Below are 18,760 nucleotides of genomic sequence, written 5' to 3' on the forward strand. Positions count from 1 at the left end.
TGTACAAAGTTTGATATCTTGTTTATATCTTTATCTTGTATATGTGAAATACACACATCTCCTTTCACTGCTTCTTGATATTAGCAGTTGTTCATTGTGTTGGTAAAATTCTTTCACTATGCTCATAACAATTAACACAGGTCACAATTTTATCTGTTTGAAAATATATAACATTCTCAGATCAAAGAACATACGTTTTCTCCTATCTAAAAATAATGAAACATTGTATATTTCCAACAGTTTGCAATCTGTCTCCAAATCAACTTCATTCCTGACTTGTGAAATACTCCTCTATGAAGTTTGACTGTAGTCTGTGGCTTTTTTGTTGTGGCAAAATACACAGAACATAAAACTTAACATTTTAATCAATTTAAAGTATACAATTCAGTGACATAAGTACATTCACAAGGTTGTTGCAACCATCACCACTGCCTAGTTCCAGAACTGTGTTGCCACCTAAAAAGGAAGTGTTATAATTGTTTCAGTGTAGTAATTACACGAGAAATTTCATTTTTTTTTGTACCAACAGCCTTATACAAATTTAGTAAGCCTGGTTCTGAAGTCTCGTTCATTTATAACTTTGCTAAATCACTTTATCTCTAAACGTTTTTTTTTTTTAACACTGTAGGTTAGTTGTTTATACAAACTTAGCTCCCACACAGGCCCACCTACAACCAGAGTCACTAGATGGAAACATACTAACTTGTATGTTTCGCTAAGTTTTTTGTTTATTCAATGCTTTTCTCTAATTTAACATTGCATATTTCAATCTAGATCAGGGCTATATAAAACTCCTTCACCACAATGAGATGCACCCATTTTATTCATGCACAAAATTTAAAGTAAGATTTAATTTTCAAATTTGATGCCAAATTCTCTTTAGTTTTCCATATATAAATCTACTAATATTGCCAGGTGGTGGTGACTCACACCTTTAATCCCAGCACTTTGGAGACAGAGGAAGGTGGATAGTTAGAGGCCAGCCTGGTCTACAGAGCAAGTTCCAGGACAGCCAGGGCTTTACAGAAACCCTACCTTCAAAAACCCAAGAAAAAAATTACTAATGTTTCATGTTAACAAATCAATCCATATATAGTTATACATAATGGTTGTACAATGTTCCCTTAATACTTTCTTTGGACTATCATCATACAAGAAATATTACTTCTGGGCCTATTAAATAAGATGCAGTAGTTCTCAACCTTCTTAATATTTCAACCCTTTAATCTAGTACCTTATGTTGTGGTGAGACCCAACTGCAAAATTATCTCATTGCTACTTCAAGTGAAATTTTGCTACTGTTATGAGTTATAATGTAAATATATTTGGATATAGATGTTTGCTGATTGGGTTGTGACCCACATGTTGAGAATCATAGAATCAGGGTTCATTTACAAGAATGCTTACTGTTCAGTGACTGCTTTATCTACATTCCCTTCTCTGAAACCTTTCTTGAGTACAAAACCTCACAATAATCCCCCTTCCTAAAATGGGATTTTCTAGTAAGCCATGTGTTTGTTCTAATACTAACCATCTATTTTTTATTAATTTTTATTTTTTATATTAATCACAGGTTATTCACTTTGTATCCCAGCTGTAGCCCCCTCCTTCATTCCCTCCCAATCCCACACTCTCTCCCTCATCTCCTCCCTGTCCCTTTTCAAGTCCACTGATACGGGAGGTCCTCCTCCCCTTCCATTTGACCCTAGCTTATCAGGTATCTTCAGGACTGGCTGCCATGTCCTCCTCTGTGGCCTGGCAAGGCTGTTGTATTTTCAAATGTGCATAATGTATCTGCACCTGCTTTTTAAAGTGAAGAAGGGCCATTTATGCCATTTTAACATCGAACTTTATTGAAAACACAGACTCAAGTAGAGAACCACATGTTTAAACAGCAAATAGCAGGATAGCTTACTCGTATGACTTGGTTCACTGGGAGCTCAACACTAAAAAGTATCACAAGGACAGTAAGACAAATATCAACAAATGTGTTTTCAGTTCTGATATTCATTTTGGCATCCACAAATAATTCAGCTCACCACAAGAGTTTGACAAGTTCACATTAGCATTAAAAATATAAACACAGAACCAGATTGTGAACACGAAAGCACTATTTAGGGCTCTTTGGGAACATAAGGCTGATCAGTGGCAGGTGGTTAATCACACAACTTTATTGTCCTTCTTCAGGATCATTTTGATTATCTATTTGGATTTGCAGCCGTTTAGCTAGCTCTTCAAATTCATGGAATGCAGAAACAAGCGGCTCAAGACTGAAATCATCATCAATTAAAGACATTGCTCCACTTTTTACAATACTGCTGATATTCTGAAACATCTTAATAACAATCTGAATGTTATCATTTGTCTCCTCTATGTTAAAGAGGCCCACAAATATTGAGAGAGCTTTGGCACTGAATAGTTTTTTTGCCACCATAGGATTGTCAGACAAGTTCAACAACATTTTTAGAACATGAAACTTTGTTCTTGCATTGCCTGTGGTTAATAAGGTGAGAAACCCGGACATGTAATTGGCAATCAGTGTGTGATAGTCAGTAGTTATGGTGAGGTGTCTAAGCATCCTTATTCCAGTTAGCTGCTCAAGGGAATCCACACTATGGGAAAGGGTTTCCTCACACACTTGACAAATAAATGTCTCAATCATGTTTAGATTTGGATAAGGTGGAGCCATGTGAACCATGTTTTCCAAAAAGTTGGTCCTAACTCTGGAGGAAGGATAATTCATCAGGGTTTCAATAAGTGAGACAACACCAGAATCTCGAATGAAATCTCTGGTAAACTGAGAAGCAGTTCTCATGCCCATTACAATTTTAGATATTTCATGGATAAATGGATCGCGAATTCTTTCCATCAGTAAAAGAAGCTCCTCAAACTCTGCAGAACCAATTTTAAGCTCACACTGGATACAGGTGCAAGACCAATTCTCAGGCTGTGCACATTCCCTGGCCTTAAGATGCTCTCGAATTTCCCGGACTGACCGGTAAGAAGGATCATACTGAAATGGGAACTCAGGTTCAGGAAGATCAGGCTGAGGCACAGAATCCTGCTCTTCCCCTTCTGCACCAAGTTCCACATTCTTGGCTTTTGCCTCAGCATTTTCAGAAGGTTCTTCAGAAATTATAAAGGGTCGTGTGGAAGGGAAGCCAAGCCCACTGGAAGGAGCAGGTTTGAATTCAATAGTAACCTCATCCCAGGATTTGGGCCTAGATGCTTCATTAAGCTCCTCCTCAGCTAGATCTCTGAACCTGCTCTTAACCCTGTACACAGGAGTGGGATTTGGGTCAAAGCATGGCTCATCTCTATCCCAAAACCAGGACCCAAATATGGCCTCTTCTTCAGACTCAGGCTTGACCTCATCTCTGGCCACAGCCCCCAAACTGGACTTTTCTTCAGTCCAGAACAACGATCCGCCAATGGCTCCCTCTTCAGCCCCTGGTTCAGATTCACAGATTGCTGAAGCTCCAGCCTCCAAACTGGTCTCTTGTTCTGCCCAGAACCAGGACCCAATAATCACTTCCTCCTCAAACCTGGACTCTTGTTGGACTCTGTCACCATTTTTAACATATTTTTGGTTCCTGTTTTCCAAGGAGTTATTAGACTCTTCCTTGTCTCTGCGCCTGAATCTATTAGCCTTTTCCCCAGGCAAAAACCAGGACTCTTTATAGAACTCATCTTCATCTTCAGATTCAAAATAGTCCTCCCTCTTTGTCCTGGTATTGGGTCTGACATTAGCCTCCTCCCTGCCTCTGGGTCTAAGCAAGTCATTAGTATTTTCTCCAGCCCAAAAGCAGAATGGGTTGCCCGCCTCATCCTCAGACCCAGACCAAGAATCAATATAGGATTCTTGTTTGGATCTGGGCCTGGCCCTGACATTAGTCTGATGTTTAGCCCTGTGCCTGGACCTAGTATTCACCTCTTCCCTGGGCCATGATCTGATACCAGGCTCCTCTCCAGTCCAGTAAGAAGACATTGTAGAGGTTTCATCAGCTGACCAAAATCCGGACTCATTACAGGTCTCCTCCCTGGCTCTGGGCCTGGGATAACACCAAGAACCCATATTAGCCTCCTCTCCTGGTCCAAACCAAGGATGGATTCCATTCTGATCCTGGGTGCCAAGAAAGGTTTCTCTGTCCATATTGACCAGTTTTCTATCTATAGATAGACTCTTAGACTTAGTAATTGATGTAAACTCAGCATTGACCAGTGGCCATGTGACAGCATTAGAGAAGGGTGCTCCCTCAGCATATAACATTGCCTCAGCCCCAAACTCACTCTGGGCCCAAGCCTGGGCATCACCCTTAGGCCTTGCCCTTGGGATTGGCTTAGCCTCAGTCTTGGGGCGAGCACCACCTACTGCCCTGGCATCAGTTTTGGGCCTGGCACCAGTCATTATCTGGGCTTCAGATCTAGGCCTGGCTCCAGTCATTGCCTGGGCTTCAGATCTAGGCCTGGCTCCAGTCATTGCCTGGGCCTCAGATCTAGGCCTGGCTCCAGTCATTGCCTGGGCTCCAGTTTTAGGTCTTGTTCCAGACACTGCCTGGGTTTCAGTTTTAGGCCTTGCCCTAGAGGAAGATCTGCTTTCAGTTTTGGGCCTGGCACCACTTGTTGCTGTAGCCTGGGGCCTGACTTTGGGTCTGACCACCAACGGGACCTCATTTTCTCCTTCAGACCCACCCACAACCTTTTCCTGAGGCTTATTATCAGGCTTAGCCTGAGAACCAGTCTGAACTTCTGTCCCAGTCATGGTACAAACTAGAGAGAAGCTCAATTAAGAATGCCTACCAAAGCCTTAGTCACAACAACAGATCTATCACAATATTGTATCTTCACACTGTGATCTTTTGATGAGCCAAGAGATACAGTGAGAAGCAAAGGTAAGTCACCGATCCAGCTCCAATGAGACTCTTACTCAAGCAGTCTCAGTCAATAACACAGATACAGTGCAGAAGAGGTAAAAACCAAGCTGGAGGAAGATGGACAGGTCTTAGGTGGGGGCAGACCAGTTGACTGCAGTGGTCAGCGGCAACCCCAGCACCACCAAGCAGCCACTGCAGGTGATCTAGAAGAAAAGAGAAAGGGGCAATGAGGCTTACACAGCTCTGTTGCCTCCTGTGGAAACTTACACAGAGACACGAGAGCATGATGCTGACTGGCACAGCTCAGCCATGAGAAAACTCTAATGTTCCTTTTGCCTGCTGGAAAACAGGTACAGGGTGGAGAAGAAAGCACATATGCTTTGAATGGGGGAGGGAGGAATCCCTAAATCCCACAATAGTCACTGAAGGGTAACCTCTACTATCCCCCCTTAAAAGTGAACCCTCTCCCATACCAACCTTCACTGATGTGGCACGACTCTCCCCTCTTCTCTGTGTTCAAGTAGTGTTAAGACCAACAGCTGACTGCAAGAAATCCTACAAGAGCATAAAACAAAATGGAGTCTCAATGTTTGTTAGAAGGGCGAGGATCCCTGAGCCCAACAAACAACGAAACCATGCCTGCTGTCTGTCTAAAGTTTCTGTCCCTGGTCCCAGCACTCAGGTCTTGTCCTATGGATCACAGTCTAACTCACACCTATCTCAACACTCTTAGTATCTCTACAGGAAATAAAGGATGCTATAGCAATGAGCAAATTTAGGGGACAGTAAACCTTCTTGGGTTGCAGCAATCTGAATTTGCCTCCTCAGTAGCTGGCTCCTGCCTGCACAATCCCTGAGTTTCACCAACCTCCAGAGATCAGAGACGGTCTCCTCGATGCTTCTTTCCTTTCTTGCAGAAAGGACCAGCCTTAAAGCAGGCCTGTGGACAAACAAGTGAAAATGTAAGACAGCAGGAATTGATGGCAGCAGCTGCGGGCAAATTTAGGGGGCAGTAAACACATCAAGCACCCTCTTGCATTGCAGCAATCTGAATTTACCTCCTTAGTAGCTGGCTCCTGCCTGCACTGTTCCTGAGTTTCACCAACCTCCAGAGATCAGAGACGGTCTCCTCGATGCTTCTTTCCTTTCTTGCAGAAAGGACCAGCCTTAAAGCAGGCCTGTGGACAAAGAAATGAAAATGTAAGACATGAGGAATTGATGGCAGCAGCTGTGGGGAAATTTAAGGGACAGGAAAGACATCAAGCACCCTCTTGGATTGCAGCAATCTGAATTTACCTCCTCAGTAGCTGTCTCCTGCCTGCACTGTTCCTGAGTTTCACCAACCTCCAGAGATCAGAGATGGTCTCCTCGATGCTTCTTTCCTTTCTTGCAGAAAGGACCAGCCTTAAAGCAGGCCTGTGGACAAACAAGTGAAAATGTAAGACAGCAGGAATTGATGGCAGCAGCTGCGGGGAAATTTAGGGGGCAGTAAACACATCAAGCACCCTCTTGCATTGCAGCAATCTGAATTTACCTCCTCAGTAGCTGTCTCCTGCCTGCACTGTTCCTGAGTTTCACCAACCTCCAGAGATCAGAGATGGTCTCCTCGATGCTTCTTTCCTTTCTTGCAGAAAGGACCAGCCTTAAAGCAGGCCTGTGGACAAAGAAATGAAAATGTAAGACATGAGGAATTGATGGCAGCAGCTGTGGGGAAATTTAAGGGACAGGAAAGACATCAAACATCCTCTTGGATTGCAGCAATCTGAATTTACCTCCTCAGTAGCTGACTCCTGCCTGCACTGTTCCTGAGTTTCACCAACCTCCAGAGATCAGAGACGGTCTCCTCGATGCCTTCTCTCCTTTCCTGCAGAACTGAACAGCCTTAAAGCAGGCCTGTGGACAAAGAGGTGAAAATGTAAGACAGCAGGAATTGATGGCAGCAGCTGATCTTATGGAGAAGCACAACTCCAAGGAAAAGAACCAGATCGTGTGTCCTTGCGCACTTAGGGTCCTACTGCTGGAAGGTTCTTGTTTGATTTAGTCTGGCTGCAGGGTTCTTGAGGTAACACCCCCTCTTGATGTCATACTCTTTAGTCCCTTCTGCAGTTTTGAGGACTCATCGCTAGGTGGCGACATTTCCATGCCTTGCGCAGCAAAAAATGGGGGAGCTGCTCAGCACATTCTAGAAAGCAGGTTCTGAAGTGGTCCTGGGATTTATGACTCCGTCATCATCCCCGACCCATCTTTTCAGACCCCAGATTTGGGAGGGAGGGGAAGGGCAGGGGGGAAAGGACCCGCAAGGCTGTGAAAATGAGATTAGGAGATACCAATGAATGCCCCACCTGTTCTGGTCTGTCACCCCCACCCTTTTCGCATCTCCACTCACTGTCTGGTGCCCATTGCCACACACCTCCAGAAATCCACGCCATTTTCCTGCTCCTCTTTTCTCAAGCCTCTGGTCTACAGATGCTCACTGTGGCCTGTCAGAATACGCCAAACCTACCCTGCAGACAGGAGACTTTGCCATCAAGCAGGAGCCTGTGAGAAGTGACAGCACCCAGGATGCAGGGTACCAGGACCCCTCTCCTGAACCAGATCAGAGCCCTAGTAACTGAGGCGATTCACCACCCACCAGCTGAGCTGGCCCCGGAGCTGGTTACCCACCCTGCACCCAAACCCCTGGGCTCCCAGCTTGTTGCCCCCCCCCGCCCCGCCCAACTCTTGAATCACCATTTCTCCCGCAGCTGTCTCCCGTGGACCTGTCGATTCCCGGGGTGACCCCACCACCACCACCACCATCACACACTCCCGCTTCATTTTTTCTGCAGCTACCTAGCCCATAACCCTTACAGGGCCCAGACACTGTGGAGGGCGGGACACAGGCACCTGGAAAACCAACTGCCATGCTCTGCCAGCCTCCAGACTATCACATCCAGCCGCTCCAGCGGCTCCCTGCGCCAGCTCCCCGGCCCGGGATCCCGCCGCCTCCTCACTGCCCGCGGTCTCTGGGGCACTGCGCCCTACTCCAGGGAGCAGCCACGACCGGCGCAGCCACGACCCGCTCGCCTCCACCGGACTGTCAGGGCCCGGCAGTGGTCCGCAGTGCGCGACCGACCGCCCGGAGCCCTCGACACACTCCCACTTGCCTGGCCAGGCGCACGGCCCAGCGCTCTGGGCTCTCCCGCGTCCCCCGTCTGCTCCTGGCTGCCCTCAGTCCTCCGCAGCTCCTCTCACCGGGCTCCGACTGCTTTGAGTGCGTGTGGAACGGCAGAGATGCGTCCCGCCCCCACGCCTCTGCACCAAAGGGGCAGGGGCTGCGCAGGATGCGGCAGGCAGAGCTCGCCTAGAGGGTGTCGGGAAGGGGGCGGAGGGATATGTCGCCAGGCTCGACGCCCCCTCCTGGACCCACAGTAGTTCCGACCCGGAGTGGGCGGAGCCAGAGACAGCCTCACTCCACTTGGAGGGGTGGGTTGCACCACTGGGCTTCAGAAGACCCCTGTTTACACTAACCAGAGACCACCACCACCAATTTTTTTTTTTTTTTTTTTTTTTTTTTGGCGCCACTACACTGTTTGGGATGTCTGAGGGATAGGGTCTATGAGGGTTTTGGAGGGAGGGTTTCCTATCGAGAGGAGACCTGGACTTGGGGAGCGGAGGAAGCAGGAGCTAGATACTGAGTGGACCCTAGGTTCATTTGCACTCAGAAAGAAGCTTGATAGAGCCTACCCATCCCAGCACCCCCTCTCTACTCTCCCTCACCTCCCCCACTTTTCTGATGACAGTAGAAGTGGAGGGGGGTTGTTTAGTACTGCAGCTGAGAGGTGACAGGTGACCTAGCAACAGCCAGCCAATAGGTTCCTGTTGGTTTTCCCATGTTTTTTTTTTTTTTTTTTCTTCACAGTTTCATGGTTTCAGGCAACCATGAGGAGGAAGACACTTCTGTCTCTAAGGGATCCACTGCTTCCACTGCATCCCCCACCACTGATTCCCTTCAAAAGAGGACACAGAGGCAGAGAGGAAAAGAGGGAGAGAGGGAAAAAGGGAGAGAGGGAAAGGAGAGAGAAAGGAGAGAAGGAAAGAGACTGATTCTCATTCAAAGTTGCAATACCCTTTGTCTTATTTATTGTCTGTCCCCACAATTGCCTTTTCCCTGGCAGTATTTGCAGGGCGTCATGCTCTCCCACAGCCAAGTGTTAGGGCCCATTTTGTGCCAATTCGGTTTCCTTGCCCATGGTTCTCTGAAATCTTCTCTTGAAAGCCATGTCCAAGCTCTCATTTGACAGTGTACAAATGCAGGAGGGATTAACTGTCTTGGATCTCAGCCACACCTAGCTGCCTAGGCTCACCTTATCTGTCAGGGAAAAATCCCTCCACGCATCTTTTTCCTCAAGACTCACACCCGGATGATTTTGAGTCTTTCCCTTTACGCCACCCACAAAATTCCATCTGCTCTTCATACTCTCTTTTCTGTGCTTGCTTTGTGAGAAAAAGCAACAGTGGCATTAAGCACACACTATAGTCCTTGAGCTTGCCCATTTAGAAATTCATTTACACACCTACCCAGGGTTTAGCAAAATAACTATGCCATACTCAGGAAATGTAAACATATGTTATGTGACCAAGAACGTTGAGGTAGAACTATGATTGTTAATAGTGGAATTAACACACAATTATGCTGGATAATTCTGCCCAAAAGAACTGCAAGGTTTATAGGTGTGGCATAAGGTTCTGTGTTTGAAGGAAGAAGCATTGGGGAAAATCTGGAACTTCTGTTGTTAGCTTTGAAGATGGAAGGACCACAGTAGCCATTGAATGTAATGTTTTTAAAAAATGGGATGAAAGCTAAAGATTCTCCCATGGTAATTTTAGAAGGAAAGGAACTCTCTCATAACACCTTTGCATTGGTGTCACTTTTTAAAATAATGTGTAACCTCCATAATTGTAAAACAATAAATATGCATTATCCTAAGCTACAACATGTGTAACACACTGCCTCTGTCTAGTCCCTGTTGCATCTCTTTATTTTCAAAGAACCTTTGATATTCCTCAATATATTTGATATTCCTAAAATATGTTCATGTACGGAACAAACCTTTTCTTACCAATATTCCCAAGCAATAGTGTTTAATGAACTTCATAGACTGTACATCGTATTCAGTATTTTAAGCCACTTTAAAGAACAAGTTATTATTTTATGTGTATGGATATTTTGCAAGTATGTTTGTGTACCCCATGCTTGCTTGGTACTGCATATGTCAGAAGGACATAGTATCGCTTGTAACTGAAGTTACAGATGGCTGTGGGCCAATATCTTAATGGGATCAAACTTACCTCTTCTAAGATGCTAAGTGCTCTTTAGCCTCTTGTATTCAGTACTTTAAGCAATCTAAAGCAGGTGAAATTATATTGGAGAAAATAGGTGTGTTATATGAGAATTTTGTGATGCTTTGTGCAAATCCCACTGGCTTTGGTCTGAGGGGATTCCAGAATCACTATGCTGTGAATACTGAGGGAGTCACTGTAAGTTGTTATAGCAGTGTAACAAAGTCCTTTTCCACCCTGGTAAGTCCTATCTATACTCACTCTCTTTCACTGTATTTCAGTCTCTAGGAAGATTTGTTTGGCAATCATGTTTCAGCATTGCTAGCCATGATTGCCTCTTTTCTCTCCTTTTACTAAAGAAATATTTTTGTGACGGTTCTTGAAGCTAAGCTTGGGCACTGTTTATTATTATTATTTTATTTTGCAATCATTGATATTAAGTGGAACCCTACTTTCACTGTGAAAGTATTATTAGTATTTCTTTGTGAATAGATATTTACTCTAACCATATATTGTTTGTATGTTAAGAACTGCCCCCTTCCCCCCAAACAACTCAGGCTGTTGCTAAGGCTAGTTGTTGCTTTCCACAAACTGATGGTAAGGCTCTATTGCTGAAGACAATACTTACAGAATTTATTGAACATGGAGAAGTCAAGCTGGTGCATACATAAATCTTGTATGTACTCTGCATTCTTCCAAAGGAGAAAGCTACAAAATCTTCAGTCTATAATGCTTTCCTATCTGCAGGATGTGCTAGTGCAATAGTGGCACAAAGCTAATGAGAATAACCAGTCAGTGTCTGATTAGATTTAAGGCACATTCCATGAGATGGTACCTATCTCTGACACTGTTCAGGTGACCAGAACCTGAGACTAGATTGATCAGGAACCTAGTGTAAAACCAAATGCTACTTTGGCAATAGTATTTGCTACTACCTGCTAAAGGAATAGTGCAATAAAATGAATCCTAAGGACATTCTGCTATGCTCATACATTAGTGTCTTGTTCAACCATTTTCAGGGTAGCTGCCTCCTGCAGCAGATGGGAATACATACAGAGACCCACACCTGGACAATGTGCAGAGTAGAAGACTTTGGAACACTCAGTCCTAAATGGGATGTATCCATCAAATCCCTCCCCTCAGGGCTCGGGGAACCTCACAGTAGAGGCGACAGAAGGATTGTAAAAGCAAGAGGGGGTAGAGAATACCAAGACAAGAAGGCCTTCTAAACATAGCAGGACTTTCTAAATGCAACAGGACCAATAAACATATGAACTCTATCAGAGACTGCGGCTAAATGCATAAGGCTGGCAAGGGTCTGAACCTGATGAGGTCCTACTGCTGAGAGAGGAAGTAGACAAAAGTCAACGTCCCCAACCCAGAAGCTATCTCCAATTGATAACTTCTTGCAAATGAAAAAATTAGTTTTCTACAATGGAGTCTCACTCATTATACAAACCACAATTATGGGCAGACTCCATGCCCAGCAGTAGATGGCCAACACAAAACTACCTCAATGGCATTTTTGGAGGTTCCTTGTCTCATAAAGTTTTGTCGGTATTTTTTTTTCCTTCCTTGAAGGTCCTTTGCATATATATATATTTATATATAGTGGTTTATGTTTTATGGTATTTCTCTGTATTTGTATGTTTGTGTTTCTTCACCTATGTATGATTCTTATGCTTTTTGGTTTTTTTTGTTTTGTCCTATTTCAATTTTTTTATTTTTTAATATCAGTTACCGTTTATTAACTTTGTATCCCAGCTGTATCCCATTCCCTCATTCCCTCCCAATCCCACCCTCCCTCCCTCATCTCCTCCCTTCCCCTTTCCAAGTACACTGATAATGGAGGACCTCTTCCCCTTTCATCTGACCCTGGTTTATCAGGTATCTTCAGGACTGGCTGCAAAGTCCTCCTCTGTGGCCTAGCAGGGCTGATCTTCCCTTGGGGAGGGGGAGAGGGAGAGGTCAAAGGGCCCACCATTGAGATCATGTAAGAAATAGTCCCTGTTCCCCTTACTAGGGTACCCATTTGGATACTGAGCTACCATGGGCTACATCTGAGTAGGGGTTCTAGGTTATATCCATACATGGTCCTTGGTTGGAGAAACAGTCTCATAAAAGACCCCTGTGCCCAGATATATTTGGTCCTTGTGGAGTTCCTCTCCTCTCCAGGTCATATTAACTCCCCCTTCTTTCATATGATTCCCTGCACTATGCCGAAGGTTTGGTTATGAGTCTCACCATCTGCTTTGATACACTGCTAGGTAGAGTCTTTCAGAGGCCCTCTGTGGTAGGCTCCTGTCCTGTTACTTGTTTTCTCCTACATCGAATGTCCATCCCATTTGTCTTTCTAAGTGAGGATTGATCATCTTACCTCGTGTCCTCTTGTTTATCTTCTTTAGGTGTATAGATTTCATTATGTTTATCATATCTTATGAATCTATATACGTGAGTATATACCATGTGTGTCTTTCTCCTTCTGGGATACCTCACTCAGAATGATCTTGTCTAGATCCCACCACTTTGGCTGCAATTTTCATGATTTCCTTGTTTTTAATTTCTGAGTAGTATTCCACAATTTCTGTATCCATTCCTCCGTTGATGGACTCCTGGGTTGTTTCCCAGGTTCTTTCTGTTACAAATAAAGCTGCTACAAACATGGTTGAGCAAATGTCCTTGTTGTGTACTTGAACATCTTTTGGATATATGCCTCAGAGTGGCATAGCTGGATCTTGAGGAAAAACTATTCCCAATTGTCTCGGGAAGCGCCAGATTGATTTCCAAAGTGGTTGTACCAGTTTGTTTTGTCCTATGCTTGCTTGTTTGTTTTATCTAATTTTTATTATGATGATTTTTTTAGATGCATGTTTGTATCCTAATGATTGAGAGAGAGGGAGGGAGAAGTGTGGGTTTGAGTGGGTCGGGAAATTGGGAGGATCTGGGAGGAGTTGGGGAAGGGAAAAACCATAATCAGAATATACTCTATTTTTTTTAATCTTTTTTTTTTTTTGGTGTTTCAAAACAGGGTTTCTCTGTGTAGTCTTGGCTGTCCTGGACTTGCTCTGTAGACCAGGCTGGCCTCAAACTCACAGAGATCTGCCTGCCTCTGCCTCCCTGAATGCTGGGATTACAGGTGTGTGCTACCACACTCAAGTTAAAAATCTATTTTCAATTAAAAAGAAAGAAAAAAGTGTGGGAAGATTATTTTTATAATATATCTGGATATGTATGGATGTTGTCTATTAGAGAAAGACCACCTTGGTTCTGATGTTTAAATGGTCTTACCTGGGACTGGAGAGATAGCTCACTGGTTAAAAGCACATTGTTGTTCTAGAAGACGTGTGGTCGGTTCCCAGGACTTATCTTTGTGAGTGAGCTGTATAGCTAGACTCTAGAAAACTGATACCTGTTCAGGCCTCCATAGACATGTGTACAAATAAATAAAAAGTAAATATTTTTCTGCTCAGTACAAATAACACTTAAAATATGTGGATTAAAGCTTTGATGAAGTGTGTTTGTTTGTGAGTATGTGTGTTTTACTGCCAGACTGAAAAACTTGTTGAACAATGTAGTGTGAATTTTTTTTAGAGTCATGGAGAATGTGTCAGGAACATTTATTGACCTGAGAGCAGCTTTATTCTATGCTCTTTCTGTGCATACTAGTGCTTTGCCACACCTACTTTTCACTTATGGGTATTAGTCCTGGAGCTGCTTGCCAGAGATAATCCCTTCCTCTCCTTTCAGCTCCCCATCTTTCTCCCTCCCTTTCTCTTTCTCTTTTCTCTCCCACTTCTCTCTGTTTTTTTTTAAACAAACAATATTTCTCTGTGTAATCCTGGCTGTCCTCTACTCACTTTGTAGACCAGGTAGGCCTCGAACTCACAGTGATCCACTTGCCTTTGTCTCTTGAGTGCTGAGATTAAAGGTGTGTGCCACCAAGCCTGGCCAGCTTATCTCTTGAGCTTCACCTGATCCCAGAGTTCAGTTCCCTCTTCAGCAATACAAAAGGAGAGGGAGAAAGGAGAGATAAATAACACTAAGGATGTTTGAAAAATCCAGAGAAGCATACATTTCATGCTTACCTAAAGGTATACACATATATAAGTGCATGTATATACATAAACACACTTGCATGAGCCATAGTCAATCTGACAAAACCCCAATACCAAGCATGAAAAACCTCCTTTAAGGTGTTGGTAAGGGAAGTTCATGGGGTTCTCCTTAAACACTATAGGCTATTGAGAATGGATTTGGTTTCCTCTGAGAATTTGAAGGTAATACCCTATTGCTAAAGACACTACATACTTTGGACACAGGACTTGGAGGGATCAAGGTGTGAATGACCCGGAGGTCATCTCCCTGAAGACTAGCTCTCACAGTACAACAAGATATGCAGTCTGCCAGATGAAGAACAAATCCGGTAGTTTTACCCACCTACGAAACCTGTAAATACCACTGACCACCATGGAAATAGAACCCCAAAAGTGTAATAATGACGTTTGTATCTTGCAGGTAACAATAGTTGTCTAATTGGAGTTAAGGTCTGCTCAATAGCAGGAAATCCATGTCTGGCACTATAAATGTAACCAACTATCCTTGGCTGGTGATGTCATGGACCTTATCAGAGAACATACTACCACCACATTTTTTAAAATCAATATAGATTCTAATGCATTCTAGCAATTACTTTTATATATACAGATAAGTATAACTCTCACCTATCATCAAAGAAACACTTTTGCAACAGCAGCAGCAACAACAGACAGATGGACCATTCAGAAAAGCACAATTTGTCAAAATTCAAATAACAACTGGCTGTGGGTGCCCAGCACCTAGTAATACAGTAAGTAAAACGTCTTCCTTAGTGCACTTTTTCGGCATGGTATAATCTCATTAGTGAATATATAACACTTGAGATGTGGATACCAAAGTCCAGCATATGTGTATGTTTAGGTATATGCATGTATATGTATATACATACGTATATCTGAGGATGTACATTCAGGGAACACCACAGGAACGGGTCTGCTATGAGATTATATCTTCTATACAAAACAAGGAAACTTCACCTATAAGATCTCAACAATATATGGTAGCTTAACCAATACCTGATCGATGTCAATGCCAGCTGATATGCCACTGTACATTGGTGAAATCTAACAAAGTGCCACCCTAGATGAAGAGCTATAGGCAATTAATGACTGTTGGGAAAGAGAATCATTCCTCTCCAAGGATGAGCACTCTAATTATCTAATGCTAATTGGTCAGCCCTAAAAATATATACACACGAACAACACTAAATTAACTCAGCAAACTGTATTTGTACATGTATATGTAACAATAATAACTATAGAAAATAGAACAAATAAAAATTAAGTGGACATGGGGTTGGAGAGAGGATGACTCAGCAGTTAAGAGCACTGGCTCAACTTCCAGAGGACTCAGTACAATTTCTAGCACCCACATGGCAACTAACAACCATCTTTAACTCCTGTTTCAGGGGACCAGATGCTCTTTTCTGGCTTCCACAGGCATCAGGCATATATGCGGTACATAGATATACATACAAGCTAAACATCTATACACATACAATAGGATAAAATAAAGAAGATGACATGAAGTTGCAAGACAGATATGTTGAGAGTTCCTGAGGGGAGTCTAAGGGAGAAAGTGGGAATAGACATTGGTCATAATACATTGTATACATGTATGAAACTTTCAAATAATAAAGACAACAACCTAAATAAAAAGCTGCAACTTAAAAAGGAGTGAGAGGAAAAGTCATGAAAGTATGGGAGGAACTGAAGGAGAGAGAATATGGCATGGTTTTGATTAAAATGCATTGTATAATTATATCGAATTCTTAAACAATAAGTAAAAATTATATTTAATTTTGAAATATTTTTAAAAGTTTTATTTACTTATGTTTTTGAGTGTTGTATCTGTGTGTCTGTAAATACAGTTGGTATGTACCTGATCCCAGAAGACACTAGAAGATGGTGTTTGATCTTCTGTGGCGTTACGGAAAATTATGAGCCATCATATGGTTTCTGGGAACAGAACCTGAATCCTCTGCAAAAGCAGAAAGCCCTCTTAACTGATGACCCATTTCTCCAGTTCCACATTTCAGAATTTTAACTCAAGAAGTTACTTTTGTTTCCTTTCATATGTTCACCTAATTTAATTATGATATTTTGATTATCATGCAGTCATTTTGTCCCTCTTTTTAACCTATTTTCTCCATCTTTGCTATAATTTAGCAGTAGTTTCTTAACCCAACTTTTTAAAATTTTCATTCATCTTCCTTTATATTTTGTGTTTTATTTATTACTTATTGTATGTGAGTGTGCATGCATGTGTATGTTTGTGTGTGTGTGTGTGTGTGTGTGTGTGTGTGTGAAAATGCATGCAAGCAATAGAGAAGATCATGGTCAACTTGTAGATGTCATGTGAAAAGCAAAGATCATCACATAAGAACAAAAGCTCTGGAATCTTGTATTACTGAAAGTGAGGCAGTTTCTTTTCTGACTTTGCAAAGCTGGACATCAACTCAGAATAGCAGGCATCCTGATTGATACAGAGAGCTATCATTATAATCCTGAATCCCTGACCCTTCCTTTCTTCCCTTATTAATAGAGTGTGGTGGTTTGAATGAGTATGGCTCCCATAGGCTCATTATTTTTGAATGCTTGGTCCTCAGTTGGTGGAACTGTCTTGGGAAAGATTAAGAGGTGTGGCCTTATTGGAGAAGTTGTGTCACTGGGGGTGGGTTTGAATCTGTTTGGGAAGGATTAAGAGGTATGGCCTTATTGGCCTGAGGGTAGGTTTTGAGGTTTCAAAAGCTCATGCTAGGCCCAGTCTCCCTCTCTCTGCCTGTACTTATGGGTAAGATATACGTTCTCAGCTACTGTTACAGCTTCATGCCAGCTGCCATCCTGCCCTCCATGATGAGCATGAATTCACCCTACAAAACTGTAAGGGGGCCCAATATTAAATGCTTTGTTTTTCCTAAGAGTTTCCTTTGTCATGGTGTCTCTTCACAGCAATAGAATAGTGACTGAGTAATCAGGAATCAGGAAGGTACAATCTTACATGTCCTCTACATCTTATCTTTCCCTCTGTCTTTACATTTGTCATTTTCTCAACCAAAACCCATGCATGGTTTCATCTGTTCATTTTATATGTTGTTTATTTTTATTTGTTTATTTAAATATTTATTCTTATTTTTATTCATACAAGCACATTACATTTGTGAGAATCTCAGAGGACAGGGGATAGTGTTTAGTTCCCCAGAGCTGGAGTAATAAAGAGTGAGCTCCATGAAGTGAATGCTGGAAACTGAACTCAGGTCCTCTCTGGAAGAGCAGGAAGCACTTGTAACTGTTAAACAAACCTTATAATCCCACATCTTGTTTATTTTTAGTTTTATTGGATTAAGGACCTCACATTCAGGCACTATGTATTGCTGTTAGTAATTTTTACTACAAGCTCATTTTTTTGGATGGGAGTATTTCTTAGTAAAGAGTTTGGGTGTGATGGATAGCTAGGTTAACATATTCACTCAAGGGCCTAGTGTTTTCTATTTACCTGTGTTTGGACCCAAGCTGGCTCCAGACACTTTTTAAAATGAACATTCAAATTTTTATTTCTCATAGTATCTCTTTCCAACATGTGGATCCTGGGAATGGATATGAACTTGGATCATCAGATTTGGCAGCACGTGCTTTTACTCACTGAACCATCTCTTTGCCCCTTCTTATTTTTATTTAATTTTTTAAATTTGGTTGTTTTAGAGACAGGGTTTCTCTGTGTAACCTTGGCTGTCCTGGGCTCACTTTGTAGACCTCTAATTCACAAAGATCTACCTGCTTCTGCCTTCCTGAGTGCTCGAATTACAGGTATGAACCACCACACCCAAATTTAATTTTGCTTTTGAACTTTGTAATTATTAGAAACTTCTGAATGTTTTTTTTTCTTTTTCTTTATCGTGTTCTACCAGTTGCCCTTTCTCTTCCTTTCTGCTTTCTGCTGCATTCCTTTCCTTATTTTGTTTTGATTGATTTAAACTTGCATCACTTATATTTTCTCCCTTCCCTGTATCCTTCCTTTATGTATTTCATTCACTATGTCTATATTTATCCTGAATAATATTTCAGAGCACACTCCCAATAGTGGGTTTGTGGTCACTGGTGATGTATTTTTTTTTTTCAATGCAGTTTATTCAGGAACCTTGAACAATCTTCTGACCCTGGGGAAAGCCAGCCCACAGCTTAAATAGCCTCTGGGTAGCCAACCCCAGAATGCCACGTGGGCAATGCAGATAGGTCCACATACATGGAAGCAAGCCAGATCCTCAGCCTTAGCCAAATGTGGAGTTGTTCGTGACAGAGAGCACTCACCATCGGGAAGGTGGAAGGCAGAAACCAGCTCCATCTTTAAGGTGCGGCATTACACAGCTCTCTACAGTTCCCCCTTTTTGTTTTAGACGCATCAGGCAAGAGTAGAGGTCTGATCTCTGATATTAGAAATAAATTGGGACTTTGTACCTATGTTCATTTAGG

At 42.7% G+C, this 18,760-nt stretch overlaps 1 protein-coding gene across 2 annotated transcripts; it reads right to left on the reverse strand.

Annotated features, from left to right (window-relative positions):
- Positions 1-1,826: 1,826 nt before the first annotated feature.
- On the reverse strand, positions 1,827-7,384 carry Gprasp2 (G protein-coupled receptor associated sorting protein 2). Of its 2 annotated transcripts, none has more exons than XM_060375518.1 (8): positions 7,285-7,384; positions 6,647-6,767; positions 6,409-6,528; positions 6,171-6,290; positions 5,933-6,052; positions 5,743-5,814; positions 5,352-5,429; positions 1,827-5,077 (listed from the first exon to the last, which is right to left on the reverse strand). In XM_060375518.1, exon 8 carries the CDS (start codon positions 4,760-4,762, stop codon positions 2,171-2,173), a length of 2,592 nt encoding a protein of 863 aa, XP_060231501.1. In that variant the 5' UTR covers positions 4,763-5,077; positions 5,352-5,429; positions 5,743-5,814; positions 5,933-6,052; positions 6,171-6,290; positions 6,409-6,528; positions 6,647-6,767; positions 7,285-7,384; the 3' UTR covers positions 1,827-2,170. The 2 variants fall into 2 exon arrangements, with proteins under 2 accessions (XP_060231501.1, XP_060231502.1); XM_060375519.1 differs by having other exon boundaries at positions 5,666-5,814; positions 7,285-7,378.
- Between the last annotated feature and the right edge of the window lie 11,376 nt (positions 7,385-18,760).

Source organism: Meriones unguiculatus, chromosome X, assembly GCF_030254825.1.
Source record: "Meriones unguiculatus strain TT.TT164.6M chromosome X, Bangor_MerUng_6.1, whole genome shotgun sequence".
Classification (NCBI taxonomy): domain Eukaryota; kingdom Metazoa; phylum Chordata; class Mammalia; order Rodentia; family Muridae; genus Meriones; species Meriones unguiculatus.

Bases quoted from the DNA above. Each gene is read 5' to 3' on its own strand.
- Gprasp2 (XM_060375518.1), bottom strand. From the start codon at position 4,762: ATGACTGGGACAGAAGTTCAGACTGGTTCTCAGGCTAAGCCTGATAAT.